The sequence below is a fragment of the Muscardinus avellanarius genome, assembly GCF_963383645.1.
Source record: "Muscardinus avellanarius genome assembly, chromosome: 20".
Classification (NCBI taxonomy): Eukaryota; Metazoa; Chordata; class Mammalia; order Rodentia; family Gliridae; genus Muscardinus; species Muscardinus avellanarius.
The window spans coordinates 1,806,357-1,833,225 of NC_137806.1; the positions used below are offsets into that span (position 1 = coordinate 1,806,357).

General features: G+C 44.7%; 1 protein-coding gene across 1 annotated transcript; it reads right to left on the reverse strand.

Annotated features, from left to right (window-relative positions):
- On the reverse strand, nucleotides 1-25,395 carry NSUN6 (NOP2/Sun RNA methyltransferase 6; the record flags this gene model as incomplete). The annotated part of the gene is made up of 11 exons (XM_080717078.1): nucleotides 1-234; nucleotides 2,981-3,106; nucleotides 6,656-6,804; nucleotides 10,237-10,381; nucleotides 12,574-12,693; nucleotides 14,009-14,090; nucleotides 16,672-16,825; nucleotides 18,242-18,351; nucleotides 20,837-20,916; nucleotides 21,895-22,050; nucleotides 25,321-25,395. 11 exons carry the CDS (start codon nucleotides 25,393-25,395, stop codon nucleotides 1-3), a joined length of 1,431 nt encoding a protein of 476 aa, XP_080573204.1.
- Nucleotides 25,396-26,869: the final 1,474 nt, after the last annotated feature.

Here is a 26,869-nt window from a genome sequence, read left to right on the forward strand (position 1 = left end):
TCAATTCTGAAGATCCTTCTGGGATGTGCTTTTGCATTTTAGAAATTTTGCAATGAAAAAACCGATACAGTCCTTATTTGCCAGCCAAATCATGTCTTCTGTCCTGGCACGGGCGACAGACTCGACGTCAGTGCCCTGCAAGGGCACGGCAGATGGATCAAATCGCTGCAGCTGCCTCCGGTGCTCGGGGGAGAGGCCAGCTCCCATCATTGCTTCCCCCCCTATCCGAGGTTCCTGTGGGGAGGAAATAACTAAGAATGAGTGCCTTGCAATTAGTAAGCGGACCAGGCATAATTTATTGTTTTATTTTATTTTTTATCAGAACTGGGGATTGAATTCACGGACACTCTACCTCTGAGCTACACCCTGTGCCCTATTTTTTATTCCTGATTATGAAACAGGGTCTCACTAAGTAATGGAGGGCCTCACTGAGTACCTGAGGCTGGCCATGAGCCTGCGATCCTCCCATCTCAGCCTCCCAAGCCCTGGGATTACGAGGGCACACCACCATGCCTGGCTCACAATTTGTTTTTATTTATTTTGGTATTGGGGATTGAACCCAGGGGCATTCTACCTCCAAGCCACACCCCAGTCCTTTTCAATTTTTGCTTTGAAATAAGGTCTCCCTAAGTTGCTGAGGCTGTTCTCGAACCTGCAATCCTCCTGTCTCAGCCTCTTAAGTACTGGGATTACAGGTACGCAACACCACAATTAAGTTAAAAGGCAAACGGGGCTGCATCTATGACATCTAAAAACAGAAAGGAGCGTGCATGCCTTTTACTCTGTGGAGTACACACGCTGCTTTCACGCAGCACGGTGAGATGCCAGGGCACCGGGGCCGTCCTGTGTGTTCACACACGTGACATTACAAAGGCCTGGCGTTACAGCTAGAAACACGGAACTGGGCGTGGTGGCGCACGCCTGCAAGCCCAGCACTTGGAAGGCTGAGACAGGATCCCAGGTTCACGGCCAGACTGCAGCCTAGTGAGCACCTGCTTCAAAATAAAAAATAAAAAAACAGGACTGGGAGTGTGGCTCCGAGGTAGAATGGGGAAGGGTTCATACTCCAGTACCACACATGCACACAAAAACAAACAGCCGGGCGTGGTGGGCACGCTTGTCATCCCAGCATCCGGGAGGCCGAGAAAGAAGGGTCTGGGTTTGCGGCCAGCCTCAGCTACTCAGTGATGCCCTCGGCCACTCAGTGAGACGCTGTTTCAAAATAAACAATAAAAAATAGGGCTGGGGGTGTGGCTTGAAGGTAGAATGTCCCTGAGTTCCATCCCCAGTGCCACAAAAACAAACAACAAAAAACCCCAAACCCACAGGGATTGAAGTTGCAGCAACTCCGTTACATTTGAGCCGTGTGACCCTCCAGAGGTGAGTTTTAGCGCGTTTTTCACTTATAAAGCAGATGAATCTTAAACACAGGAGGCGTGTTGAGCGCGGCATGTAGCGGGCATTCAGTAAGTGAAACGTTATGACCCATAAACAGCAGTTAGCAGTCGTCTGCCTTCGCTCTCTCAAACGCCGTTGGCCGACCCTGCCCACGGGCCCATCAAAGTGCTCTTCATGTCTGAACATGTGCTCGCAGAACAAATATTACACAGGGATAAATCACGGCTGCAGCAACCAGCTTAGAGGAATACAGAGCCATAGCAACTGTTCTAACGGATGTATTCAAATTAACTTCTAGAATTCTGTATAGGAAAGTACCAAAGTTAGATATTTAGTGTCTGAAAGAATGTGATCACTATTACAAATTTAAACTTAATCTCAAATCTGCCTGGACTAAAAATTGAAATCATAAATGTCTTAAAAATCATAATTAAAGACTAATGCTAGGCAAAGAAAAAAGAAAGCTTTTTCCTTTTTTGGGGGGGGAGGGGGTACTGGGTATTGAACCTAGAGGCAGTCTACCTCCAAGATACACCCTCGGCCCAACTTTTAAATTTCTTATTTGGAAACAGGGTCTTAGAGGTTGCCGAGAGCTTTGCTATGTTGCCAAGGCTGGTTTTGAACCTGTGATCCTCCTGTCTCAGCCTCCCAAGTACTGGGATTATGAGTGTGTGCCACCATGCCTGGCTAAAGGAAAGCTTTTACATGCTGTTCATTTTAAGCTGGGCATGGCAGTGCAGGCTTGGAATCCCAGTACCTGGAAGGCTAAAAAGAAGGACTGCAGGTTCAAAGCCAGCCTCAGCAACTCAGTGAGACCCTGTTTCGAAATAAAAAATAAAATAGGACTGCGGGTATTGAGTTCAATCCCTCGTATCACCACCACCACCACCACCAAATATTAAGTTTTGCACATATATTGCAAAGAAGCAATAGTTCAAACTCTTAATTGGTCTTTTGATATCTCCCACAGTTAGAAAAGTTGGTTTGGGTTTCAATGTGACATAAAAAAATAATCTGAACCTTTCCCGTATCAGAAAAATAAAAGGCTGGGAAAAGGGGAAAAAGGAAAAAAAAACTGCCAAGAAAAATAATATTTGTAAGTGGGATAAACATTTAACAAAGACACAGCCCAGCTCTGAGCCATCTGAACATCCTGGAAAAGAAAAAGGGCGAAGAAAACCAGGACCAGGACCTGCAAGTTCCCAGGGGGTGGTCTACAGTGGATCAACTTAGAGAAACCTTCCTGTTTGTTAGTATTTTTCCAGGAGGTCTCTGGCTGTGTGTGGTAGTGCACAGCTGTAATCGTAGTACTTGGGAGGCTGAGAGGTGAATCTCAGGTTTGGGCCCAGTCTCAGACACGGAGTGCGGCCCTCCACAACTCAGGGAGACCCTGTTTCAAAATAAAGAATGAAAAATAGGGCCGGGGGTAGCTCACAGGTAGAACGCCCCTGGGTTGCATCCCCAGTACCACGTACACACAATGAAGGTCACCGGCCACGTTTCCAGGTGTAGCATCCTGGATGGGTCCAGGCACTTCGGTTCTGTCATTTATCAGATTACACAGCTCACAGCTGACTCTTACCTGGGGCTGAAGCTGAAGGCTGGGGAACGTGGCCAGAGCCCAGGCAACCTGCTCCTCGTTTTCTGCCAGCGTGATCGTGCACGTGCTGTACACCAGCACCCCCCCGGGCCGCAGCAGCCGAACGGCCTAGGGAAAAGCACTGTCAGACCAAGCGCCCGGCGCGAGTGAAGAGCGGAAGGGACTTTACGGCAGGGCGCAGGAGACGCTCCTAGTACCGGAGAAAGTCAGGACACTCTTGGGTGCGGCAAGTAAGGAGAGGGCAGCCCTGCACCAGGCCGCGTGATCTCGTGGCCTCAGGGCTCTCACATCTTTAGGCACTGATTTATGCCCCATGCTGAAATCTGCATTTTTAGTTCTGTGTGTGTGTGTGTGTGTGTGTGTGTGTGTGTGTGTATGTTACTAGGGATTGAACCCAGAAGCATTCTATACTCTGAGCTACACCCCAGCCCTACCTACCTACCTATCATCTTTATGTATGTGAAACTGGGGATTGAACCTGGGGCATTCTACCTCTGCCCTTTTTTTGGTTTTCTTTTTGCAACATCATATCACTAAGTTGCTTCGAACCTGTGATACTCTTGTCTCAGCCTCCTACCTACTGGGATTGCAGACCTGTGCCACACCCAGCTGAGATCTTATTTTAAAAATGTCTATGAAAATCTTTTCTAAAAAACACAATACAGCCGGGTATGGTGGTGCATGCTTGTAATCCCAGTACTTGGGAAGCTGAGACAGGATTATTACAGGTTTGCACCAGCCTCAGCTAATTAATGAGATCCTCCACAACTTAGAACTATTTCAAAAATAAAAAAATAAAAAGTAGGACGGGAGAAGATGGGTGTGGTGACGCACACTTGTAACCCCAGCATTTGGGAGGCTGAGACAGAAGGATCGTGGGTTCAAGGCCAACCTCAGCTACTTAGTGAGACCCTCTGCAATTTAGTGAGACCCTGTTTCAAAATAAAGAATAAAAAATAGGGCTGGTGGTATAGCTCAGAGGTATAATACCCCTAGGTTCCATCCCCAGTACTGCAAAACAAACAGACAAACAAACAAACAAACTCGGAGGTGGAATGCCTGAGTTCAATCCCCAATACCACAAACAAACAAACAAAAAAACCCCCACACATAATACATATACTTGTGGTTTCTTTACAGCAGCAATTTAAAATTTATATTATATGCCAGTTACAATGTTAAACACCTTACATACTTGTGTGTGTGGTACTGGGATTAAACCCAGGGGCATTCTACCTGAGCTACACCTCCAGCCGTATGTTACTTTTACTTTGAAACTGGGTCTCACTAGGTTGCTAAAGAGTGTCACTACTCGCGGAGGCTGGCCTCAATCCTGCAGTTTTCCTGTCTCAGCTTCCCAAGAATCCGGTTAGAAGCACGCGCCACGCGTCCTGCCGTACTCGACTCACTTCTTCTCACTCCCCGACCACACACGAGGTAAGCAGGTATGGTGGCTGTTTTCAGCGAGGTTCCTGGGAGGCAGTTTAAGGCTCGTTTCTTTACGTGCGGCGCGTGTGACAAAGGTCACGTATGTGGACTTCAAACCCAGATACGTCTGACTCCGACCCCACGATCGTCAACGTTTCTATCTACGCCGACGGCGCACGTGCTGCGAGCCCAAGTTCACTCACACGCTAGATGTTCCTTCTCTTTGTAACCATCAGTTTACCCCTAGCAGCTTTCTATACTGCTGTCACCTAGAGAAAAATAATCCAGTCCCTGAATGTAGCATCTTAGTTTTACCAAGTCAAATTGGGTTTCAGCTGTAAATGAGGCTTCTTAAATATTCTTCTCTAACTCTAAGGATATTTTCTTTTGAGGACTATATAGAAAAATACCTATATAATCCACGAAGTGCTACCTTTGTGTGGAAAAGGAAAGATGAATAGAAAAATACCCAAGATAACTTTGTGTGTGTTGCTAGGAACGGAACTCAGGGGCATTTTACCTCCAAACTACACCTCCAGCCCGATGTTTTTATTTTAAAACGGAGTCCCACTAACTTACGGAGGGTCTCGCTAAGCTGCTGAAGCTGGCTCTGAACCTGCGAGCGCCTTTCTCAGACCCCCAAGTACTGGGGTTGCAGGTGTGCGCCACCACTCCCGGCTCAAGAAAACTTTAGTATAAGTCACTGTTTCTGAAATCTAGGTATTTATAATTGGAGGTCCGAAAGGAAATAATGAATTCATCTTTGATCAAAAACTATACTCATTTTTGCCAGACTGACAGAAACCCTCAAATGCTTCATTTGGGCTTCTTCTGAAACATACAGCAGGTGAGTTAAATTTGCAAAGTTTTAGTGGTTCTTACACCAGATACTATCACTTCCTGTTTTTATGTGTTTGCCTCAGACTTCCTACTTCTAGGAGAGTATCTAAAATGAACCAGAAGTCCTAAAAAAAAATATCTATTTTTATCAAATCTTTACATCAATTAGTAACATGTGAAAAACTTGATGTTTATTTATTTATTTATTTGTTTGTTTATTTATTTATTGGTGGTAGTGGGGTTCCCGGAAGCCCTTCTACCTTTGGGCTACACTCCCAGACCTATTTTTTATTTTTGGAAACAGGGTCTCTTAAGCCAGCTGAGGCTGGCTTCGAACCAGCGTGCTCTTCCTGCCTCTGCCTCCCAAACACGGGGATTACAAGCGTGCCCACCACGCCCGGCAATGTTTTTTATTTTTATTTTTTGCCGTACTAGGGATGGAACTCAGGGACATGCTACCTCTAAGCTGCAGCCCAAGCCCTATTATCTTTATTCTTTATTTTGAAATAGGGTCTTACTTTTTTTGTGTGTGTGCGGTACTGAGGGTGGAACCCACCCAGGGGCCTTCTACCTCCAAGCTATACTCCCAGACGTATTTTATACTTTATTTGGAAACAGGGTCTCACTAAGTTGCTGAGAGCCTCACTAAGTAGCCGAGGCTGGCTTTGAACCTGTGCGATCCTCCTGTCTCAGCCTCCCAAGCACGGGAAGATTACAAGTGTGAGCCACCACGCCCAGCTTTTTTTTTTTTTTAATGAACTGCGATCCTCCTGTCTCAGCCTTCCTAAGGCTGGGATTGCAAGCGTGGGCCATCATGCCTGACTTTGATGGCTTTTCTCAAAAGATAAAACAATGTCTGAAATTCATTAAATATCCCAGTGAAGAAACTGTGTGTCTTAGAGAGCAAGTCAGTACATAGAACAGCTCCCTCTATTTAACACCACATCTTTTCAGCCTTTGCTTTTTGTGTTATATCTGCAACATAAAATTTACCATCTTAACCACTTTCAAGTGCACAATTCAAGGGCATTCAGTGCACCTGTCCTGTCGCGACTCATCTCCAGCACGTCCTTTACCCCACACTGGAATCCTGTACCATCACGTAAGAGTCGCCCCCCATGACCTCTATTCTACTTCTTATCTTTATGAATAACCTCCTCTAGTTACGTCATATAAGTGCAATCATATGCATTTCACTCCTTTTTAAGGCTGAATAATAATATTACATGTATGGGTATACAAAACTTAGATTATCTGTTTATCTGTCAATGGATTCTTGAGTTGCTTCTCTTAGTGAGCGAATAATGAGCTGTGATCACTGCTCTTACTTGGCGCTCTCAACGTTCAACTCGTGAAGGCAGCTTCCTTCCCAGCAAAGCCCTCACGTACCACAGAGAACAGCTTCCGCTGCAGGGGCTGATACGACGCCACCTCCTTCAGAGTCCACGTGCAGGCCATGTGTGGTCTCTGTCCCAACCCACTGCATGGGGCATCGAGGAGAATCCGGTCAAAGGATTCTGGTAAGAACGGAGGTGCCTCTGTAAAAAGGATTATAGAAATATTTGGTAATGCCAGTATCTGCCAATAGGTCCAGAGTAGAAAATGCTTGAAAAAGAATTCATAATCAGCTTAAAATCACAATCATAGAAAATAAAAACAATTTTCCCTTTAATCAAGTAGCTGGCTAAACTAATACTGATTTATATTTAATATGGGTGTGGCTTTGTCCAAAAGTTAACAATTTAATCATTACAGTGGGGATTATTCTGTTAATAATAAATCCAAGCCCTGTCAAATGAAATATTGTACTCTTTAATATCAGAAATAGGTCCTGGCCAGGCCTGGTGGTGCATGCACAAAATGTTGTGTATTTAATGTATCCTCACTACAATACATGTGCTCTCATGCGTCAAAATACCCCTTGTGAAGTCAGAGAAGTGCTCCTCTATACGTGCTTCTAATTATCTTCACAACTCAACTCTTACTTAATTCCCAAACTCGTTAATCCACTTTGAACTCAATTTTGTGTAAAGTCCGTTTCCCTCTCCCTCTTCAAAAATTAATTCAAAGCTATTATGGACCAATTTACTCTTTCTATTCACCAGATTTAAAATGCCACTTTTTAAAATGTGTGCCTTATTCCGAGAGCTTCTGTTTTGCTCTAAAGTATACTAATTGAAATATTTTCTTCTGAGAAAAGGGAGGAGAAAAATATTTTTAGAGAATTATTTCTATAACTATTCACATTTGATTTTAAAATTCAATCTATACATAAAAAACCAACTAACTTTAAGTACAACAAATGCAAAAGACATACAAGCACACATATTATCATAGAAAGGCAGAGAACCAAAAGCAAAGAGATAAGTCTTTAAAGCAGCAACAGAAAAGTGATTTGCCACGTGCCGGGGAAACTGCACTAAGATTATCAACATCTTTCTCAAGGGACCACACAGTCCAAAACAGGTGAGAAGAAAAGTGCCAAGCACAGAACAAAAAAGAAGCAAGAATCGTATATTCTTCAAAATTACCTTGTTCTGTTTTTCTGTACTGGGAACTGAACTCAGGGGCGTTCTACTCCCAAGGTACACCCCCATCTTCTTCTGTTTTGTATTTGAAAGCGAGGCCTTGCTAAGGTGCTGAGGCTGGACTCAAACCTGTAATCCTCCTCGGAGCCTCTCAAGAACTGGGATCACAGATGTGTGCCCCATACCTGCCTGCAAATTATCTTTCAAAAACAAAGATGAAGCCGGGCATGGTGGCACATGCTTGTAATGCCAATACCCGGGAAGCTAAGACAGGAGAATTGCAAGTTCAAAGTCAGCCTCAGCAACTTAATGAGGCTCTCAGCAACTTAGTGAGACCCTGTTTTCAAATAAAATGTAAAATAGGGCGGGAGGTAGAGCCCAGAGGTCGACTGCCCCCTGGGTTCAATCCCCAGTATCCCCCACACAAAGCAGATGAAACAGAAATGTTCTTAGATGAAGGGAATTTGTTTCTAACACAACTACCTTACAAGAATACTCACGGAGGTTCTTGAAGCTAAAAGCAAGTGACACCAGAAAGTAACAGAGAAAAAGGCTGGACATGAGCAAGATGGCAGAATAAGGCGCTCCAGTTTCCATCCCTGAAAACACCTTTACACAAGACAAGAAGCGAGTGCGAGTACAGCACTAAGCACAGCAAAGACACAAGAGAAGCTGTGCTGAGGAGGATAGGAAGATAGTTGTACGTTCCTCACCTCGCCTCTCCTTCAACCTGGGCAGTACAGTATGAAGACAGGCCCTCTGCTTGGATCACGGCTGCTTAGAAATGGGAAGGGAGCACTGGGATTTTACCTCAAATCCCAGCAACAGGCCCATCCCAGCAAGACTCAGTTGTAGGCAAGCCCCCACAGTCCCACCCCACAGGCCGTCCATGCAGACCACACGCCAGGCTTGGCCAGCAGTCTGGCCCCTTCCCAGGAGACCCCAGCGCAGGCCCCATGGAACCAGACTCCAAGAGTGTCCCTGAAGATTTGGGTTCCATTCCAGCTCCATGTCCCAGGCCCCACACCAACGCCCACAGAACTAACCACTGGACAGAAGCAGAAACCTTACAATTACTAGACTCTCCAACATATATGCCCAGGCAGTGACTTCCTAAATAAAACTCCAAAAGCTCAGGAAATAAAACCAAGAATTAACAAATGGAATGGATTTAAACTGAAAAGCTTCTTCATAGCAAAGGACACAATTAACATGAAGAGCCTCCAGAATGGAATAAAGCCTTTGCCAGATACTCCGCTGACAGGAGGAATGTCCACAGTATACAGAAACCAAAAATAAGAACATCTACAAATGGACTAGAGAGACATTTCTCAACAGAAGAAATATAAGAGGCCAACAAATGTATGAAAAAATGTTCACTATCACCAGCAATCAGGGAGATGCCAATCAAAACGCCACTGAGACTTCATCTCCTCCCAGTCAGAACGGCACTCAGCAAGGACCCACAGGAGAGTAATGCTGGCCAGGCCGCGGGGAACGGACACTCGCGCACGGCTGGCGCGACCGTCAAGTACACAGCCGCCGTGGAGACCGGCGCGGAGATGCCTCGAAGACTAGGAACCGTGTGACCCAGCGCCTCACTCCCTGCTGTCCCCCCAAGGCAGAGGCACAATACTGTAACGGTACGTGCACACCTATGTTTACAACAGCCAAGTTATGGCACTATCTAGGTGGCCCTCAACAGGTAAAAAATAAAATGTGGTATATGCATAACTGAGTTTAACTCAGCCACAAAATTATGTTCATCGTAGGAAAGTGGACGGAGAACATCGCGCTAAGCCAGATCCTCAAGAAGTTTTAAAACTTCTTAGACTCAAACACGAATAGCAGTGAGACGTGTCCGGATCGCTGGCATCCTCCGACGGAGGTTCCAAGAGGACAGTTTATAGCAATGGAGAAAAAATAAGGAAGGAGACGCTTCATCTGCGGCGAGAGGGACGACTGGAGGACACTGCGCTGAGTGAAACAAGCCAGCACCAAGCTGCGGGCGCCGCTTTCCCACTCGCAGGTGGAGCCGAGGAAGTCCACCGGGAGGGAAGGAGGGAGCGGTGGAGCCGAGGAAGTCCACCGGGAGGGAAGGAGGGAGCGGTGGAGCCGCGGCTGCGGAGGGAGCGAGGCACCGGAAGACGCCATTAAAGCTATGGCGCTTCAGCTGGGCACAGGACAAAGTTGTTGGTATCTGCTGCATAGCTTGATGGCTATGGCTAATAATAATGTATATTATATTTCAAAGTTGCTTACAGTAAATTTCAGACGTCTTAACACAAAAAAGAACTGAGTAGCGACTGGTGTGCCGATTAGCTTGCTTTAAGCATTCCACATTCACACATATGAACAACCCTGTATCACACAAATATATATAATGGTTTATCAATTAAAATCATGTAAAAAAGTGGAAAACGAACCTTAACTCACCTTCACCTCCTGTGGCCTCAGTCAAATCAAGTTTAAGTGCCTTTATCCCATCAAAGCAAAATGCCCTAATGGAATTCAGCCCAAACAATAAAGCATTCTGCTTTATTTTTTCTACTTTGCTGGATATTTTATCCAATGCTATTACTTCTCCCTAAAAAATTAAAATAAAACATAAATCCAAAGCACTCATGAAAAATAAGACAAAAAATGGTGAAAAATTACGGTCACTGCATATTGCTCCCATCTCTACCTTTAAAGCTGAATTCATCAATACAACGTAAGTCAGCCAGGCACGGAACGCAGCTGGAAGCCCAGCGCTTGGAAGGCTGAGACGAGAGGACTAGAGTCTTGAGGACAGCCGTGGGGTGTAGATCAGAGGTGGAATGTCCCTAGGTTTAATCCCCAGTACCATGAAAACAATGTATTATTAATCTTACATCAAATATTTATATTTTTTCTTAAAAAATCCCATATTCTTGCCAGATAATTAATTTTATAGCTAGCTACTTTTTTGTGTGTGTGAGTCTGAGGATGGAACCCAGGGCATTCAACCTCTGAACTATACCCCCTGCCCTATTTTTTATTCTTTATTTTGAAACAGGGTCTCACTAAGTTGCAGAGGGCCTCACTAAGTAGCTGAGGCTGTCCATGAACCGCGATCCTCCGGTCTCAGCCTCCCACATGTTGGATTACAAGCGTGCGCCACCGCGCCCGGCTATAGCTAGCTACTTTTAATCAATGAAAAAAATATTTGAAATCTCAAGAAACTTAAAATCATTTACTGACAGTAAATATTAAGAATCATCAGTGTAGAACTAGGGTGGTAGCTGAGTGGTAGGCTTGCTTAAGCACTTGCAAGGCCTTAAATTTGATCCCCAGCACCGCAAAAATAAATTTAAAATATCACCAATTTATTGAGACTTGCTCACCTCTGGAAGACATACCTGAATTAAAGAGCTTTTATATGCAAATGATAGTACTTGTAAAAGTGATTTTCATTTTAATTTTATTGAGCTACTCACATAAAATTCCAAAAAATCCTGGCAACTAAAGCCAGAAAAATATGAGTCAAAACCTCTGAATACTGGGCGTGGTGGCACACACTCCCAAGACTTGGGAGGCTGAAACTGGAGGATCATAGTTCGCGGACAGCGTCAGCTACTTAGTGAGGCCTTCTGCTTAGTGAGAGCCTGTTTCAAAGTAAAGAATAAGAACTAGGGTTGAGGATGTAGCTTGGAGGTAGAACACCCCCAGGCTCAATCCCCAGTACATTAAAAAAACCCAAAAAACCAACAACCACCACCTCTGGCCATCCACAGCAATTGCCCTGGAGTTAAAAACAGTTGAGGCGAAGGGCACAGTTCAATGGCAGCGTGCCGGCCTGGGACAGCAGCGGCTCTGGGTTCACCCCCAGTACTGCGTATAACAGAGGTAAGAATAGAAAAGCAAGGAAGCAGTTGAAAACTGCTGTACAGTAACATCAAGTCAAAGTCAACAGACACAATTTTAAGGGTGCGCCGTGACATCCATGTGCTATTTTAAAACATACTATGGTGTGAAATCGCAGAGGTGGTCTAATAACCTTCTCTATATATGTTGTTATTCTTCTTAAGTACATTGTACTTGTACGATCCATGCACTGACAGTCTAGAGTACAGTTAACATATCTTAAATGTTTCAGTTAGATGTCATTTTATTGGGGAAGAATTGTATTCTATAATTTATTAGCAAACTGGGAACTCAAGGTCTTGAGAAGCTGGGCTTGGTGGCGCACGCCTGTGAGACCAGTTACCAGGAGGCTGAGACAGAAAGACGGCAAGTCGGAGGCCAGTCTCAGCAACTCAGCAAGACCCTTTTTCAAAACAAAAAAATAAGAAGGGATTGGAGTAAGCTGGGTGTGGTGGCCCATACTTGTAATCCCAGTGCCTGGGAGGCTGAGAAGGGAGGATTGGGGTTTGAGGACACCCTCAGCTATATAGTGAGGCCCTCCACAATTTAGTGAGACTTTGTTTCAAAATAAAGAATAAAAATGAGGGATGGGGGTATAGCTTGGAGGTAGAATGTCCCTGGGTTCCATCACCAGAACCACAAAAAAAGGGGGGGCTGGGAGTGTAGCTTGGAGGTAGAATACCCCCAAGTTCAATCCCCAGCACCAAAAAAATAAGGTCTTGAGATAGACGTTCTCACAAATGAAATTGTCTACTCAACTCACTGGTGGTGACGGGCGTTAACGAACGGTTTCTACCTCAGGTTACGAAGGTTACTTCATCGTTACTTAGTTCTGCCTTCACCACTGAAGCGCGTTAGACACGCGGTGAGCGTCCGTTTGGACGCCAGCCTCACCTGATCGCGCATCAGAGCTGCAATATGTGTCGTTTTGCCTCCAGGCGCTGCACACAAATCAAGAATCTTCTCTCCAGGTTGAGGATTCAAAACATGAGCGACTACAGCAGATGGCAAATTCTAGAAGGAAAGATGTGATCGGTTATCAGTGATTCTAAGCTGGGCGTGCCGGCGCGGGGCAGGCAATCCAAGCACTCTGCAGGCTGAGACCTGAGGACAGTCTCAGCAATGCAGCGAGGCCTCTGCGACTTAGCAAGAGCTTGTTTAAAAAGAAAAAATCAAGTAGAACTGGGGATGCAACTTACAGGCGGAACGCGCGCGCGCACACGCACGTATATATAAACCATGAATCATTTTCATTTTAGAATCTGAGAATGTAAAGGAGCCTTGGGGTGACAGTACACAGTGCCCTCAGGTCTGCTAAGGTACGGTGTTGTGAGTGCACCGATGTCAGGAAGTCAGGGTTCCTGGTTTCTATGACCTCACAGGACTCGCGTCACATCCCTGCACGTGGACACACGGGACACTCTCCGGTAAGTTCAGGGTCTCTGCCCAGATACTGGTGCTTTCTGGGCACCAGCAAGAGTCATAATGACTTACCTGCAACTGTTTCTCAATATTCTGGAAGAAAGCCAGAGACCTCTGAAAACAAGAGAACGCTCTTTTTCTTTCTTTCTTTTTTTTTTTTTTGGTGGTACTAGGGGTGGAACCCAGGGGCTTTTCTATCTCTGGGCAATACTCCAAGACCTATTTTATATTTTATTTGGAAACATGGTCTCACTTAGTTGCTGAGAGCCTCACTAAGTAGCTGAGGCTGGCTTCAAATCTGTGTGATCCTCCTGTCTCAGTCTCCCAAGCGTGTGGATTACAAGCGTGTGCCACCATGCCCGGCTTCTGGCTTTTTATATAAAAAAAAAATCATAAAACCTTGCAATTCCAGGTATCTCACCAACAGGGTTTCTCATCTAAGAGTCCTTGTTTTATGCTGCTAAGGCCACCAAAAATTATGTGTGGTTCCTATCCCGTAACTGCCATCACATTTCCATAGGGAGAACACCTGTTAAAAATCAAACAGCCGGGCGTGGTGGGCACGCCTGTAATCCCCGCGCTTGGGAGGCGGAGACAGGAGGATCGCGCAGGTTCGAACCCAGCCGCGCTGGCTTAAGAGACCCTGTTTCCAAATAAAAATATAAAATAGGTCTGAGAGTGTAGTCCGGAGGTAGAATGGTTTCCAGGAACCCCAGTACCCCCCAAAACAAAAACAAAAAACAAAAAAAATCAAACACACTTCACCTACAGCAATACGTTATATGAAATCAGTTATTAGTATTTCTTTCCTTCTTTTTGTGGTTCTGCGGAGTAAACCCAGAGGCATTCTACCTCTGGGCTGCACACTCCCACTGTCACTGAACATTTTCCTTTCATAATTCCTCACCTGTAAAAATAAGTACCTGGGCAGCACGCCGTCAAAGGAAGGGCTGAGGTACAGCGGTTCTACCATCCGCACGCCTACACCTCTGAAAAATTCAGAAACCCAACTTCAGTCAACATAAACCAGCATGGCAAATAGAAAATGCCTTGTCAAACTTCTTTTTGTGGCACTGGGATCGAACCCAGGGGCATTCTACCTCCAAACTACACCTGCAGTCCTGTTTTATTTTTATTTGAAAACAGGGTCTTGCTAGGTTGGTGAGGGTCTTACTACTTGCTGAGACTGTCCTCGAACCTGTGACCCTCCCGTCTCAGCCCCCACTGATGAGACTGTATAGGCGTGTGCCACCATGCCCGGCTTGAAAACTTCTTTTTTAAATCACCAAATACTTAGAATAGTATAGTGAATTGCTTTTGAATTTTTATCTAAAGCAGGTATGACAGGCCATAAGAACAACAACAAAGATAAAATTATGTATCTTTTTCATTGAGGCATAAGGAGCTTTGTTAGAGATCTGAATTGACCAAAATGCAAAAAATACCTGAGTATTTACTGATTCCTTCTAATCCATTTGGCACTCAATTTATGGCCACTTAAAGCTTTTCTTTCTTATTTTTGTTTTGAAACAGGGTCGCACTAGGTTGCTGAGAAGCTCGCTAGGTTACTGAGGCTGTCCGCGAACCATGATCCGCTGGTCTCAGCCTCCCAAATGCCGGGATTACAAGCGTGCACCACCACGCCCGGCTTGATTTCTATTTTGAAACAGGGTCTAAGTTAGTGAGAGTCTCACTACTTGCTGAGGCTGTGCTCACATCTGTGTTCCACTTCCTGTCTCAGTCTCCCAAGTACTGGTATTACGAGTGTGTCACCATGCCTAGCTCAAACACTCACTTTAAACAATAAATATTCACATGAGTGTTGGCTTTCTAGTAAAAATTTGCTAATAAAAAATGTACTTAGCTAGTCGTGGTGGCATATGCTTGTAATCCCAGTACTTGGGAGGCTGAGACTGGAGGATATGGGTTTGTGGATTGCCTCAGCTACTTAGTGAGACCTTTGCAACTCAGTGAGATCCTGTTTCAAAATACAGAATAAAAAATAGAGCTGGGAGTGTTACTTGGAGTTAGAATGCTCCTGGGTTCCATCCCCAGTATCGCAAAAAAAAAAAAAAAAAATGTATTTAGCCGGGCGTGGTGGCACATGCTTGTAATTGCAGTACTTGGGAGGCTGAGAGGGGAGGATCACAGGTTCAAGGCCAATCTCAACTACTTAGTGAGGCCCTCCGCAACTTAGTGAGATCCTATTTCTAAATGAAGAATAAAAAATCAGACTGGGGGTGTATCTCGGGGTGTATCTCAGAGGTAGAATGCCCCTGGGTTCAATCTCCAGCACCACAAACAAAATAAATATATTTAGCCAGGGGTGATGACACATATTTGTAATCCTAGTACGTAAGAGGCTGAGACAGGAGGATACAAGTTAGACACCATTCTCTATAATTTAGTGAAGCCCACCACAACTTAGTGAGACCCTGCTAAAATAAAATAAAAGGAATAAAATAGGGCTGAGGGTGTAGGAGGCAGAATGCCCCTGAATTCCATCCCCAGTATTACAAAAGAAGGAAGGAAGGAAGGAAGGAAGGAAGGAAGGAAGGAAGGAAGGAAGGAAGGAAGGGCAGACAGACAAGGGATATATCTTAATGGTGTAGTACCCCCAGATTCAATCCCAGGACTGGGGAAAAATGTTTTTCAATTCATGATAAAATCCTAAGCTTTTCTTTCACAAAATCAGAAAGAATGTCAAAAAGTCTATATAACCATCATCTAATTTATTTTCTATGTAGCCAAGTATTATTATTCAAAGACAGAAAAAGTATTATTAAAATTCAAAAGGATGAGAGACGGGTGTGGTGGCACACATTTGTAATCCCCGCGCTTGGGAGGCTGAGACAGGAGGATCGCACAGGTTCGAAGCCAGCCTCAGCTACTTAGTGAGGCTCTCAGCAACTTAGTGAGACCCTGTTTCCAAATAAAGTATAAAATAGGGCTGGGAGTATAGCCCGGAGGTAGAAAAGCCCCTGGATTCCACCCCCAGTACCACATACATGCAAAAAAAAAAAAAAAAGAAAAAAAAATCAAAAGGATTAATAAAATTATTTGACAGTACAGTATGATTGATTGGTTACTTAGATTTTCTTATTCTGACCACTTAATCTTTTAGTTTTTGGTGGTACTAGGTATTCAAACCAGGAGCTGTCTACCTCTGAGCTACACTCCCAGACCTATTTTACATTTTATTTGGAAACAGGGTCTCGCTAAGTTGCTGAGAGCCTCACTAAGTAGCTGAGGCTGGCTTCGAACCCATGCGATCCTCCTGTCTCAGCCTCCCAAGCGCGGGGATGACAAGAGTGCACACTACTACGCCCTGCTGACCTATTTCAAAAAATAATGGAATTTTTTTCATCTGAATTTGTATTAGAAGTATGTAATGCAGCTGATACACTTGTACATTGTGTCTGATACTCTAACCGCAGTGAGGAGCTGGAGACACTTGTACATCGTGTCTGGTACTCTAACCACAGTGAGGAGCTGGAGACACTTGTGCATTGCGTCTGACGCTCTAACCGCAGTGAGGAGCTGACGCCTCCAACAGCACTGGGGACATACTTTCTCTCAGGCAGCCCGCTGAAAATTTCTTTGCGACTTAGTTCAGAAATTCCGTTTCCCAGAAATACTTTTGTTCCGTCAAATTCTTTGGCTCCTTTTTTACATTTTCCTTTAATATCAGAGTATATGGAAATAACATCTCCAGGTTTCATAACTAGAGAAAGAAGGAAATCAGATTACAATAATACGTGCTTTGACAGAAGAATAGTGAAATTCTTTACGCTAAGATCGGGATCTGTAGAGACATCAAGAGTGGACCTGAGGCAGCTAAAACTCTCTCATTATCTCAATATATTCCTTAATAGAAAATCTTTAGTTTAAAATATTCCCTAACAAGCAGGGTGTGGTGGCGCACTTTTGAAATTCCAATACTTGGGAAGCTGAGACAGGGGGAGCACAGGTTCCTGGCCAGCCTTAGCTACTTAGTGAGGCCCTGTTTCAAAAATAAAGAATAAAAACTTGGGTGCAGCTTGGAGGTAGAATGCCCCTGGGTTCAATCCCCAGTACTACCCCCCCGAAAAAAAAAAAAAAAAAAAAAACTAACAAGTCTAAATGAAAATCTTTTTTTTTTCAGTGAAAACAACAGAATAGTTCTCAAAACATCCTACCTGAACTGGAAATCTTTAGCTGAATAGAAAAGAATATTTTTTGTATGAATTATTTCTCCCAAAACTGACATTTCATAAAACATGTCCTATAGATCTTGAGGCTCAATATTCAAAGTCCTAAGTTTCCTTCAAAAGAATTCTTCACAAATGTATGCTAAAGCTGGGTGTGGTGTCACACGCTTGTAATCTCAGCTTTTGGGAGGCTGAGACAGAAGAGTCGTGGTTTGAGGTCAGCCTCAGCTACTCAGTGAGGCCCTTTGCAACTCAGTGAGACCCTGTTTCAAAATAAAGAATAAAAAATAGGGCTGGGGGTGTAGCTTGAAGGTAGAAATGCATGCCCCTGGGTTCCAGCCTCAGTATCTCAAAAAAGTATGCTAAAAGCCAGGTGTGGTGGGGGACACTTCGAATCCCAGTACATGGGAGGCTGAGACAGGAGGATCGCAGGCTCATGTTCAGTCTCAGGAACTCAGTGAGGCCCTCCACGCCTTAGTGAGACCCTGGTTCAAAATTTTAAAAAATTAAATAAAGTGGACTGGAGATGTAGCTCAGAGGTAGAATGCCCCTGGGGTTCCATGCTCGATACGATGACAAAAATAAAAACAGAAATAAACCCAAAAAGCTGTATGCTGAAATCTCAACACACCTGGGCATGGCGGTCCAGGCCTGTCATCCTGATACTTGGGAGGCCGAGACAGGCCTGCTGGCTCCTGGCCATGCTCAGTAACAGCTTAGTTAGAACCTATTTCAAAAGAAAAAATGAAATAGGGTTGGGGGTATAGCTCAGAGATAGATGCCCCTGGGTTCAGTCCCCATACCAAAATACCAAATAAAGAAAGCTTGTGCTTCCCTTATTACTACTGTACAAATACAAAGCTCAGAAAACACCTAAGGAGGGGAAATTTGAAATACACCCTGGTATACTAAATTTTCCAGTGGATACTGCACCTAAACCATATACTTACATTTTGAAGCTGCCACGATTCCTGGAACATAGACATGGGCTCCTCTTAACACCGCGTTGCCACACTGAGCTCCAACAACAGCCTCACACTCGTGTTTTTTAATATTCTTTCTAGAAATGTTAAGAAAAAAGAAAGTCACGAGAATAATGGTCCTCCAATACCTACAAACTTTTTCAACGTTTCAATGGAAATTCTATATAAGTAACCTCTTTAGTCTTTATTTTCCTGCATCAATGAGAAAGGAAAGCTGGAAAAAGAATAAATTTAAAGATGTAATTTTAAAAGATAAAAAGAGGAGGAAGAATGAGCATCAAGAAAGAAAAGTTGAGCCGGGCGTGGTGGCGCACGCTTGTAATCCCCGCGCTTAGGAGGCTGAGACAGGAGGATCGCACAGGTTCGAAGCCAGCCTCAGCTACTTAGTGAGGCTCTCAGCAACTTAGTGAGACCCTGTTTCCAAATAAAATGTAAAATAGGTCTGGGAGCGTAGCCCGGAGGTAGAAAGCCTCTGGGTTCCACCCCCTGTGCCACCAAAAAAAAAAAGAACAGTTGGAAGAGGTCCATCTGGTGGAAATCAGGAGTGTCATCAGAAGCTGCCTGACCGTTCAACAAGCATTTCTATTTTCACAACAGCATTAAAAGAAAATTAGACTTTTGCTGCCTTCAAAGACGAAGACAGAAAAATATGAAAAGAATTAAAAACACGTAGGGCTAGGGGTGTGGCCCAGTGATGGCACACTTAAGGAAGGCGAAGGGAAGCAAATGGAGGGAAAGGAAAGAAAAATCTCAAGTGCTAACTGTTGCGTGCTTTATGAATGTTTTAATCAAGATAGGCAAATGAAGGCAAGTGATCTTTCCTTCCTGTGCTGCCCAAACTTTCTGTGCTTTCCAGTTCCTTGCATACTATTCACTCCGTAGACCACCAACATCTAACCATCATTCCTAAGACTCAGGTAAGACTTTTTCAGAGAACAAGTGTCTCATGCTGGGATCCTCGAGCCCAGCCTCGCATGGACTGACCCTGAAACAAACCTCCAAATACTGTGAGCCAATGAAGCTTCCTTCTGCCAGGCTGCGCGCTCGTCCTTTTGGGTCACAGCAGTGAGAATGTTGATGAATACAACCTGAGTACCGGCATGAGGGGATTGGGGAAAGCTACACAGAGGGCTTTCAAAATGGGGTCCCTTTCTCTTCCCCTTAAAACCTCCACATATGAAGACGGCAAGAAAATCCTTACCAAGTGCCTGCAGCTTGATCTAGGACTTCCCAGACTCCAGAACTGTGAGAAATAAACTTCCGTTTTTATGTTACTCAGTCTCAGGTATCCTGTTACAGCAGCAATAGAACAGACTAAGACACTCAACATAACCTAAGACCTTTCCTAAGCCTTTGTTTTACCTAAACTATTAAATAATAGTGCCAACAGAACTGATTCATCATCTGAGTCCATTTTCTAACTTCAGACTTAAGCCATCTCTTTATCTCGTTACTAAAATACCTTCCTGCCCTTTTCGTTTTTGTGTGATACTGGGGATTGAACCCAGAAGCATTCTACCTTCGAGCTACACCTCCAGCTCGTTTTATTTCTTTCATTTTGAAACAAGCTCCCTAGGTTGCTGAGGCAGGTCTCAAACCTGTGATTCACCTGTCTCAGCCTCCGCAGTATTGAGTCACCATGCCCAGTTTAAGCTTCCTGCGTTCAACTTGATTCATTTCAGACTGTCTTCAGTGTCTGTACTTCCACTCTGGAGTATCTAGATACAGATTATTGTAATTTTTTTTTTTTTTTTTTTTTGCGGTATTGGGAATAGAACCCAGAGGCATTCTACCTCCGAGCAACACCCCACTCCTATTTTTTAGTCTTTATTTTGAGACAAGGTCTCACTGAGTTGCAAAGGGCCTCACTAATTAGTAGCCGAGGCTGTCCACAAACTGCGAACCTCCTGTCTCAGCCTCCCAAATGCTGGGATTATAAGCATGAGCCACCATGCCCGGCTAGATATGGATTATTTTATTTTTAACTCTTGGCTTCTGAGTAGTACTTTTTAAATTTGTCTTTCATCAATTCTAGAAAATTCTTTCTTTTTGGTGTCAAATCACTTAATATACTATTACCTATTACTACTTACTACTGTATTATTTCTATTCCTTATATAATAAGGTCTTTTCATTCTATTTTCCATTACTAAACTCAGTGTGTGTGTGTGTGTGTGTGTGTGTGTGTGTGTGTGTGTATTTTTTTTCCCCCTGTACTGAGGATGGAACCCAGGGGCATTGTGATTCCCAGGTATGCCCCCAGCCCTATCTCTCATTCTTTGTTTTGAAAGAGGATCTCACTAAAGTGTGGAGGGCCTCACTAAGTAGCCGAGGCTGACTGCAAACCTGCAATTCCTTGTCTCAGCCTCCCAAGTCCTGGGATTGCAAGGGAGCGCCACCACATCTGGCAATCATCCCCATTTATCAGTTTGCGAACCTTGTTCATCTAAGTAAAGTCGCTAACAATGGAGAAACTTTGTAACATCACCAAGGAGGAAGAAAAGATTCTATGACAAATTTTTATTTAGAAAAATGTAATTTGAAAATGAAATAGTCACAAACCGCGGTCCGATAACGGGAATAAGCAAGACATCCGGAAGGGCTGGATGCTGGAGAACGGGGACACTTACTCCATTCAGCTGCTGTTAAAACAGACATAATAATCACACCGCAATCGATACAATCGAGGAATTGCAGCCTACAGTTTTTCAGGATCACTAATCTATCACAGCACAGGGCTGGGCAGGACACTTTCATTGTACCCAAAGATAATGGAAAAACCAGAGGCCTCAAGACAACATGGTTTTCATAATTCTGAGGTATTCTAACTGTAAGACTCAGTTTCCCTTACTGTTGGCATTATAAACACAATCCCATTTACCTTAAGTGATTTACTGTGTGTGTGTGTGTGTGTGTGTGTGTAAGAGAGAGAGAACTGGAGACTGAACACCACAGCAGCACTCTACCTGTAAGCTACTTCCCCCTGACCCCCCTAACCTTTTTAATTTTGTTTTGTTTGGGAACAGGGTCTTGCTAGGTTGCTCAGAGTCTCACTAAGTTACTGAGGTTAGCCTTGAACCTGTCATCCTCCTGTCTCAGCCTCCCAAATACAGGAATTCCAAGCAACGTACCACACCTGGATGCTTCTGCTTTTTAAAACGGTTTATTGAGGTACAATTTACATCTCATTAAGTTCACTCACCTTAAATACTAATGCCTTTTATTACATTTAATGCTCTGTTGGTAAATTTTAAAAACTGGGCTTGGAACGCAGTTCCGTGGTAGAGTAAATTAGGGACTATCTACCAGTCTCCCGTCTAGAGCGATGACCCAGGTTTTCCTGTCCAATCTTAACCTTTAAGGAACAGGACTCAAAGCCCAGAGTGACTGTCCTAAGATCTCAACAGAAGAGAATTCATATTTCCATCATACTGAGATGCTAGAATATCCACGTTGTAGGAATAACTGGCTTCAAATGAAACAACATGATCCACTGGAGCGAGGTATCTCCATGGACCCCAGAACAGTGGCTTTTCTATTGCTAAAAGGATATGTTCATGGCAACATGACAGATTAAAGAAATATAATCGTACACACTGACAAAGAATGCTGGTACACACCTTCTGAAGCTCCTCCAGTAACATGCTCCTGACATGTCGCACCGAGGCTAAATGCGTGTTTACTCTGACGGTCGTAAAGGATGGGGGGTGGGACAGGCGATTTAACAGCGCTTCAAACCTCCTTTCTGCGTCTTGTTTACTTGAGGCAGAAACAACCTGAAAAGAACAAACTAATGTTTCCACTACTTTAAAGAAACATCTTTTAGCAACTGTTTAGTTTCATTTCATTGTGCGCTACTGTTTATGTGTTAGTAACCCTAAAGCAATGGTGACGCTTCAAAGTTCTTGGATTTAACTGTGTTGATAAACGTGTAACAAAATACTTGGCATCAAGGGTTTAGAGAACATGGCCTCAAAGCATGTTCAGAGCCACCCTTCTAAGATATCAGCATCTGCTCTACTACTTCATATTAATTCAGGATTTCCTTCTACGCCAGTAGTTGTTCCCGCACTCCAGGAAAGCTGTTTACTTACGACCGTCATATTCTAGGGCAAACTGGTCAGTAGCATCTTGGGGTTTTGTGGTACTGGGAATTGGACCGGGGCATTCTACTGCTGAGCTATGTTCCCAGCCCTTTTCATTTTGAAACAGGGTCTCACAAGGTTTTTGCTGGGAGTCTCACTAAATTGCTGAGGCTGGCCTCGAACTTTTGATCCTTCTGTCTCAGCCTCTTAAGTCCTGGGAATTACAGGCACACACCACCATTCCTGAATGGTTAGCAGCCTTTTAAAATATCAACATTTGAAGAATGAATAAAATCGATATACTCACTGTCATCCAGAGATTTCCTAAGCATATTACTTTTTTTTTTTTAATAGTACTGGGGGTTGAACCCAGGGGCATTCTATCTCCAAGCTATACCTCCAGCCCTATTTTATTTTATTTATATTTATTTATTTATTTTGGTGGTACTGGGGTTCCTGGAAGCCCTTCTACCTTAGGGCTACACTCCCAGATCTATTTTATATATTTTTTTAAATTTGGAAACAGGGTCTCTTAAGCCAGCGAGGCTGGCTTTGAACCTGCGCGATCCTCCTGTCTCTGCCTCCCAAGCATGGGGATTATAAGTGTGCGCTACCACTCCTGGCTATTTTATTTTTTGAAAACAGGGTCTTGCTAAGTTGCTGATATTAATCTGGACCCTGCAATCCTCCTGTCTCGGCCTCCCATTCCCTGGGATTACAGGCGTGTGCCATGACACCTGGCTATAATGGTATCACTTTTTAAAGTAGTACTAAATTTAACCAATAGACATTATCCAACAAACACAGGTAGAGTAGCAAACATGCCTGTCAGAAATGATGGTAGAAGGACTCAACCAGGTTTCCACAAGAACCACATATTCTAGAGGAATAGAAAACTTTAACTGAGCTGGGCGTGGTGGCGCACACTTGTAATCCCTGCGCTTGGGAGGCTGAGACAGGAGGATCGCACAGGTTCGGAGCCAGCCTCAGCTACTGAGTGAGGCTCTCAGCAACTTAGTGAGACCCTGTTTCTAATAAAATATAAAAATAGGTCTGGGAGCATAGCCCGAAGGTAGAAAGCCTCTGGGTTTCACCCCCAGTACCACCAAAAAAAAAAAAAAAAAGAAAGAAAACTTTAACTGAAGCTTTTCAAGGCACCCATATCTGCGCCCCCTTTTTGTTTTACTATATCCTGCCTTTTAGATTCTTCATAAACTATTCATCAGCCTACAAAGCCACAAATCTTAAAGTATTCACTTTTTCAAGGTTTAATTTTATTAAAACTAACTATGCTTTTTGCTTCAATACTTTTCCTTAAAACAAAGGAATGGCTTTTCTTTTTGAAAAATCATACAGCCAATGGGTCTAAAAAGAGGTGGTGTTAGAGAAAGAAATTTATATCTTTTTGTTTTGTTTTGTGGGTCTGGGGGTGGAACCCAGGGGCATCTGACCTGCAAGCTACACTCCCTGCCCTATTTTTTTTTTTTTTTTTTTTTTTGTGGTACTGGGGGTGAAACCCAGAGGCTTTCTACCTCCAGGCTATACTCCCAGACCTATTTTTTATATTTTATTTGGAAACAGGGTCTCACTAAGTTGCAGAGAGCCTCACTAAATAGCTGAGGCTGGCTTCAAACCCGTGCGATCCTCCTGTCTCAGCCTCCCAAGCGCGGGAATTACAAGCGTGCGCCACCACGCCTGCCCTATTTTTTATTCTTTATTTTGAGACAGGGCCTCACTAAGTAGCCGAGGCTGGCTGCGAACCAAGATCCTCCAGTCTCAGCATTCCAAATGCTGGGATTACAAGTGTGCACCACCACGCCTGGCTTATTTACATCTTTTTTAAACAATGATCATCACTTTAAAAGCTGCTGGAAATAACTTTTAAGTGTCCCTACTTTTCTTACCATGTGCCTTATATTTTGAGTCTCTTAAAACCAACAGAAAACATTTCCTCTTTCCACACAGTACAGTTCCATAACAATCTTTGAAAAAAAATGCAGAAATCGGATTTAGAAGTCTTGGATTCACTGACATATTAAAAAACATCATTAACATTTAAGTAGCTTTGTCTAGAAAACCAAAGATTTAGAAAAACAGCTATGGTGCGTCCCTGTACTTCCAGTACTCGGGCGGCTGAAACACAAGGCAGCAGGTTGGAGGCTGGCCTTGGCAATTCAGCAAGACCATGTCTCAAAATAAAAAATACCTAAGACTGAGGAAGTAGCTCAGAGGTAGAGTACTTCTAAATGATACTCCCAGTACTACAAAAATGAAAAAATAAAAACAGAAATCTGTACAAAAGATTGTGAAGATTAAAATGTAAAGGTTTAAGGGTCATCTAGCACAGAGGAGGGCGTTTACACAGAAACTCAACAAATTAAAATTTGATCCCCTGTTCTAAGACAACATATGTTGTTTCCTATACTGGATGTGAGCTCTGGAAGACAGGGATCTTTTCTTGTTCTTCCTAGGAACCCCTTCAATGCCATATCTAGTGACAGGCACAAAATTTACTTCTTTCCTAATCCACAAGGTTAAAAAGCACACCGTGTTCACTTTTTGTCTCATTAAGCATTAATATCTGTGAAAAGAAACTGGCGATTTTCCCGTTACGTTCTAATAGACATGGGCTGTAAAGATTTTTTCAATTCCTCTAGAATGTATGATTTTTTTGTAGAACATATTTTTTTCCCCTTTTTGTTCCAGAGGAATAAACCCAAGGAAATGCTGCCCCAAACTACCCCTTCTGCACTTTTTTTGAAACAGGGTCTCACTAATTGCAGAAGCTGGCCTCGAACCTGCCATCTCCTCCTGTTCAGTCTCTCAAGCACTGGGATTACAGGCGTGTGCCGCCACGCCAGGCTTGAACCTTTTTTTTTTTTTTTCAACAATCAAAAGCACTGTGCACAGGATTTAAATATTTGAATTAAAAACATTGTGCAGTACATTTGTTCCACCTACCTCCTCGTTCATAAAGCCCTCTTTAAGATAGTTTTCAACCTCAGGTCTCAACCATATTTTAGGGAAAACAGACATTTCCCCCCAACATTTAATCCCCCAAGGAATGCTGGGAAACGGCGGCTCTCCTCTCGAATTAGAGCGGCGCCTCCACAGTAAACGCCGCCCGCCGCGCCGGGGCCCGCGGGCGCTGGGGGCGCAGGATCCCCGACGCGCCGACTACGGGCGGCTCGCCGGCCGGCCCCGCGGCCCCCCACCCCGGGAGCCCGGCGACGCGAGCGAGGCCGCGCCACGGGCGAGGGCACGAGCGCCCGGACAGCGGCCGCCGCGGGAGCGGAACCGAGGCGGCAGCGCCGGCCCGCGCCGCTCAATCCCGACGGGCAAGCCCGCGCCCCGCCACTCGGCCGAACGCCGCTTCCGGGTTCGTCACTTCCGGCCTCGCGCGCCCTCTCTAGGCGCCCAATCAGCGGTCGCAGAGCGCCCACGTCACCAGTGCGGAAGTTCGCGTGCTGCGACGCGCGCTTCCGCCCGGCCCGGGTGCGGGAAGAAGCAGAGGGGTCGGGACGCGGCGGCGGTCAGTCCACAAACCTAGGCGTCTGGGGGACCGGCGTGCCGCGGAGCCGGGGAAATGGCGTGGGTTGAATGGGCGGCCGTGATGGCCCCAGTGCGAGGACAGACCCGGTAGTGGCGCGGCCAGGTCGATGGGCCCGGCCGCCGCCCTGATTCCGTGCCAGTCCTCGCCAGCCGCGCGCTTCGCTGAGCGGCACCGCAGCCCCTTCCCCCTTAAGTCTTGTTCTGAGGCCAGGTCGCCCGAAATTGCCCAGGCTGGCCAAAACTTGCAATCCCGCTTCGGCCGCCTGCGAACCAGGAGTGGACCCGGGCCCGGTCCTGCCCGCCCGGCCTCGAGCGTGTTCCCCACCAGAGGAAGGAACGAATGACACTCCTTCCGGAAAGTAAAATTGTCTAAACTTATGCCAGTGGGGAGTTTATCCGAATCTTTGACTGACCCCTATCTTTGCAGTTTTAAGAATTTGACTTTCTCAGGCGCAAGGCCTGTAATCCCAGTCCCTGGGAAGTTGAAACCAGAGGATCACAGGTTCGAGGCCAGCCTCGGAAACCTAGCAACACCCCCGCTTCGAAAAAGTCCTGGGGGTGTAGTTTGGAGTTAGAATGCTCCTGGGTTCGATCTCCTCCCCCCATGACTTTGTAAAGAAGAGGACCTGGAAAACTCGAGAAAATGGATCACATTCGAAAGCCCGTAATTCCCTGTGGGTAATTTAAACGTCCCGAGGATGCTGCCGAGCCAGGCGCGAGGTCAGCAGGTTCTTTGTGGCCCAGGTGTGCGTGCTGAAGACTTTTACCCACATGTTGGAGGGAACATTTAGTAAATGTGGAAATGTTGAGTCTACCGAGTCCTTAAGTATAGAAAAGATACTAATACTCATGGATTGATTTATGATCAAAGTTAGAGTTAAGGATAGTAGGATAATTTGACCTAATATATATATTGGTGGTACTGGGGGTGGAACCCAGAGGCTTTCTACCTCCGGGC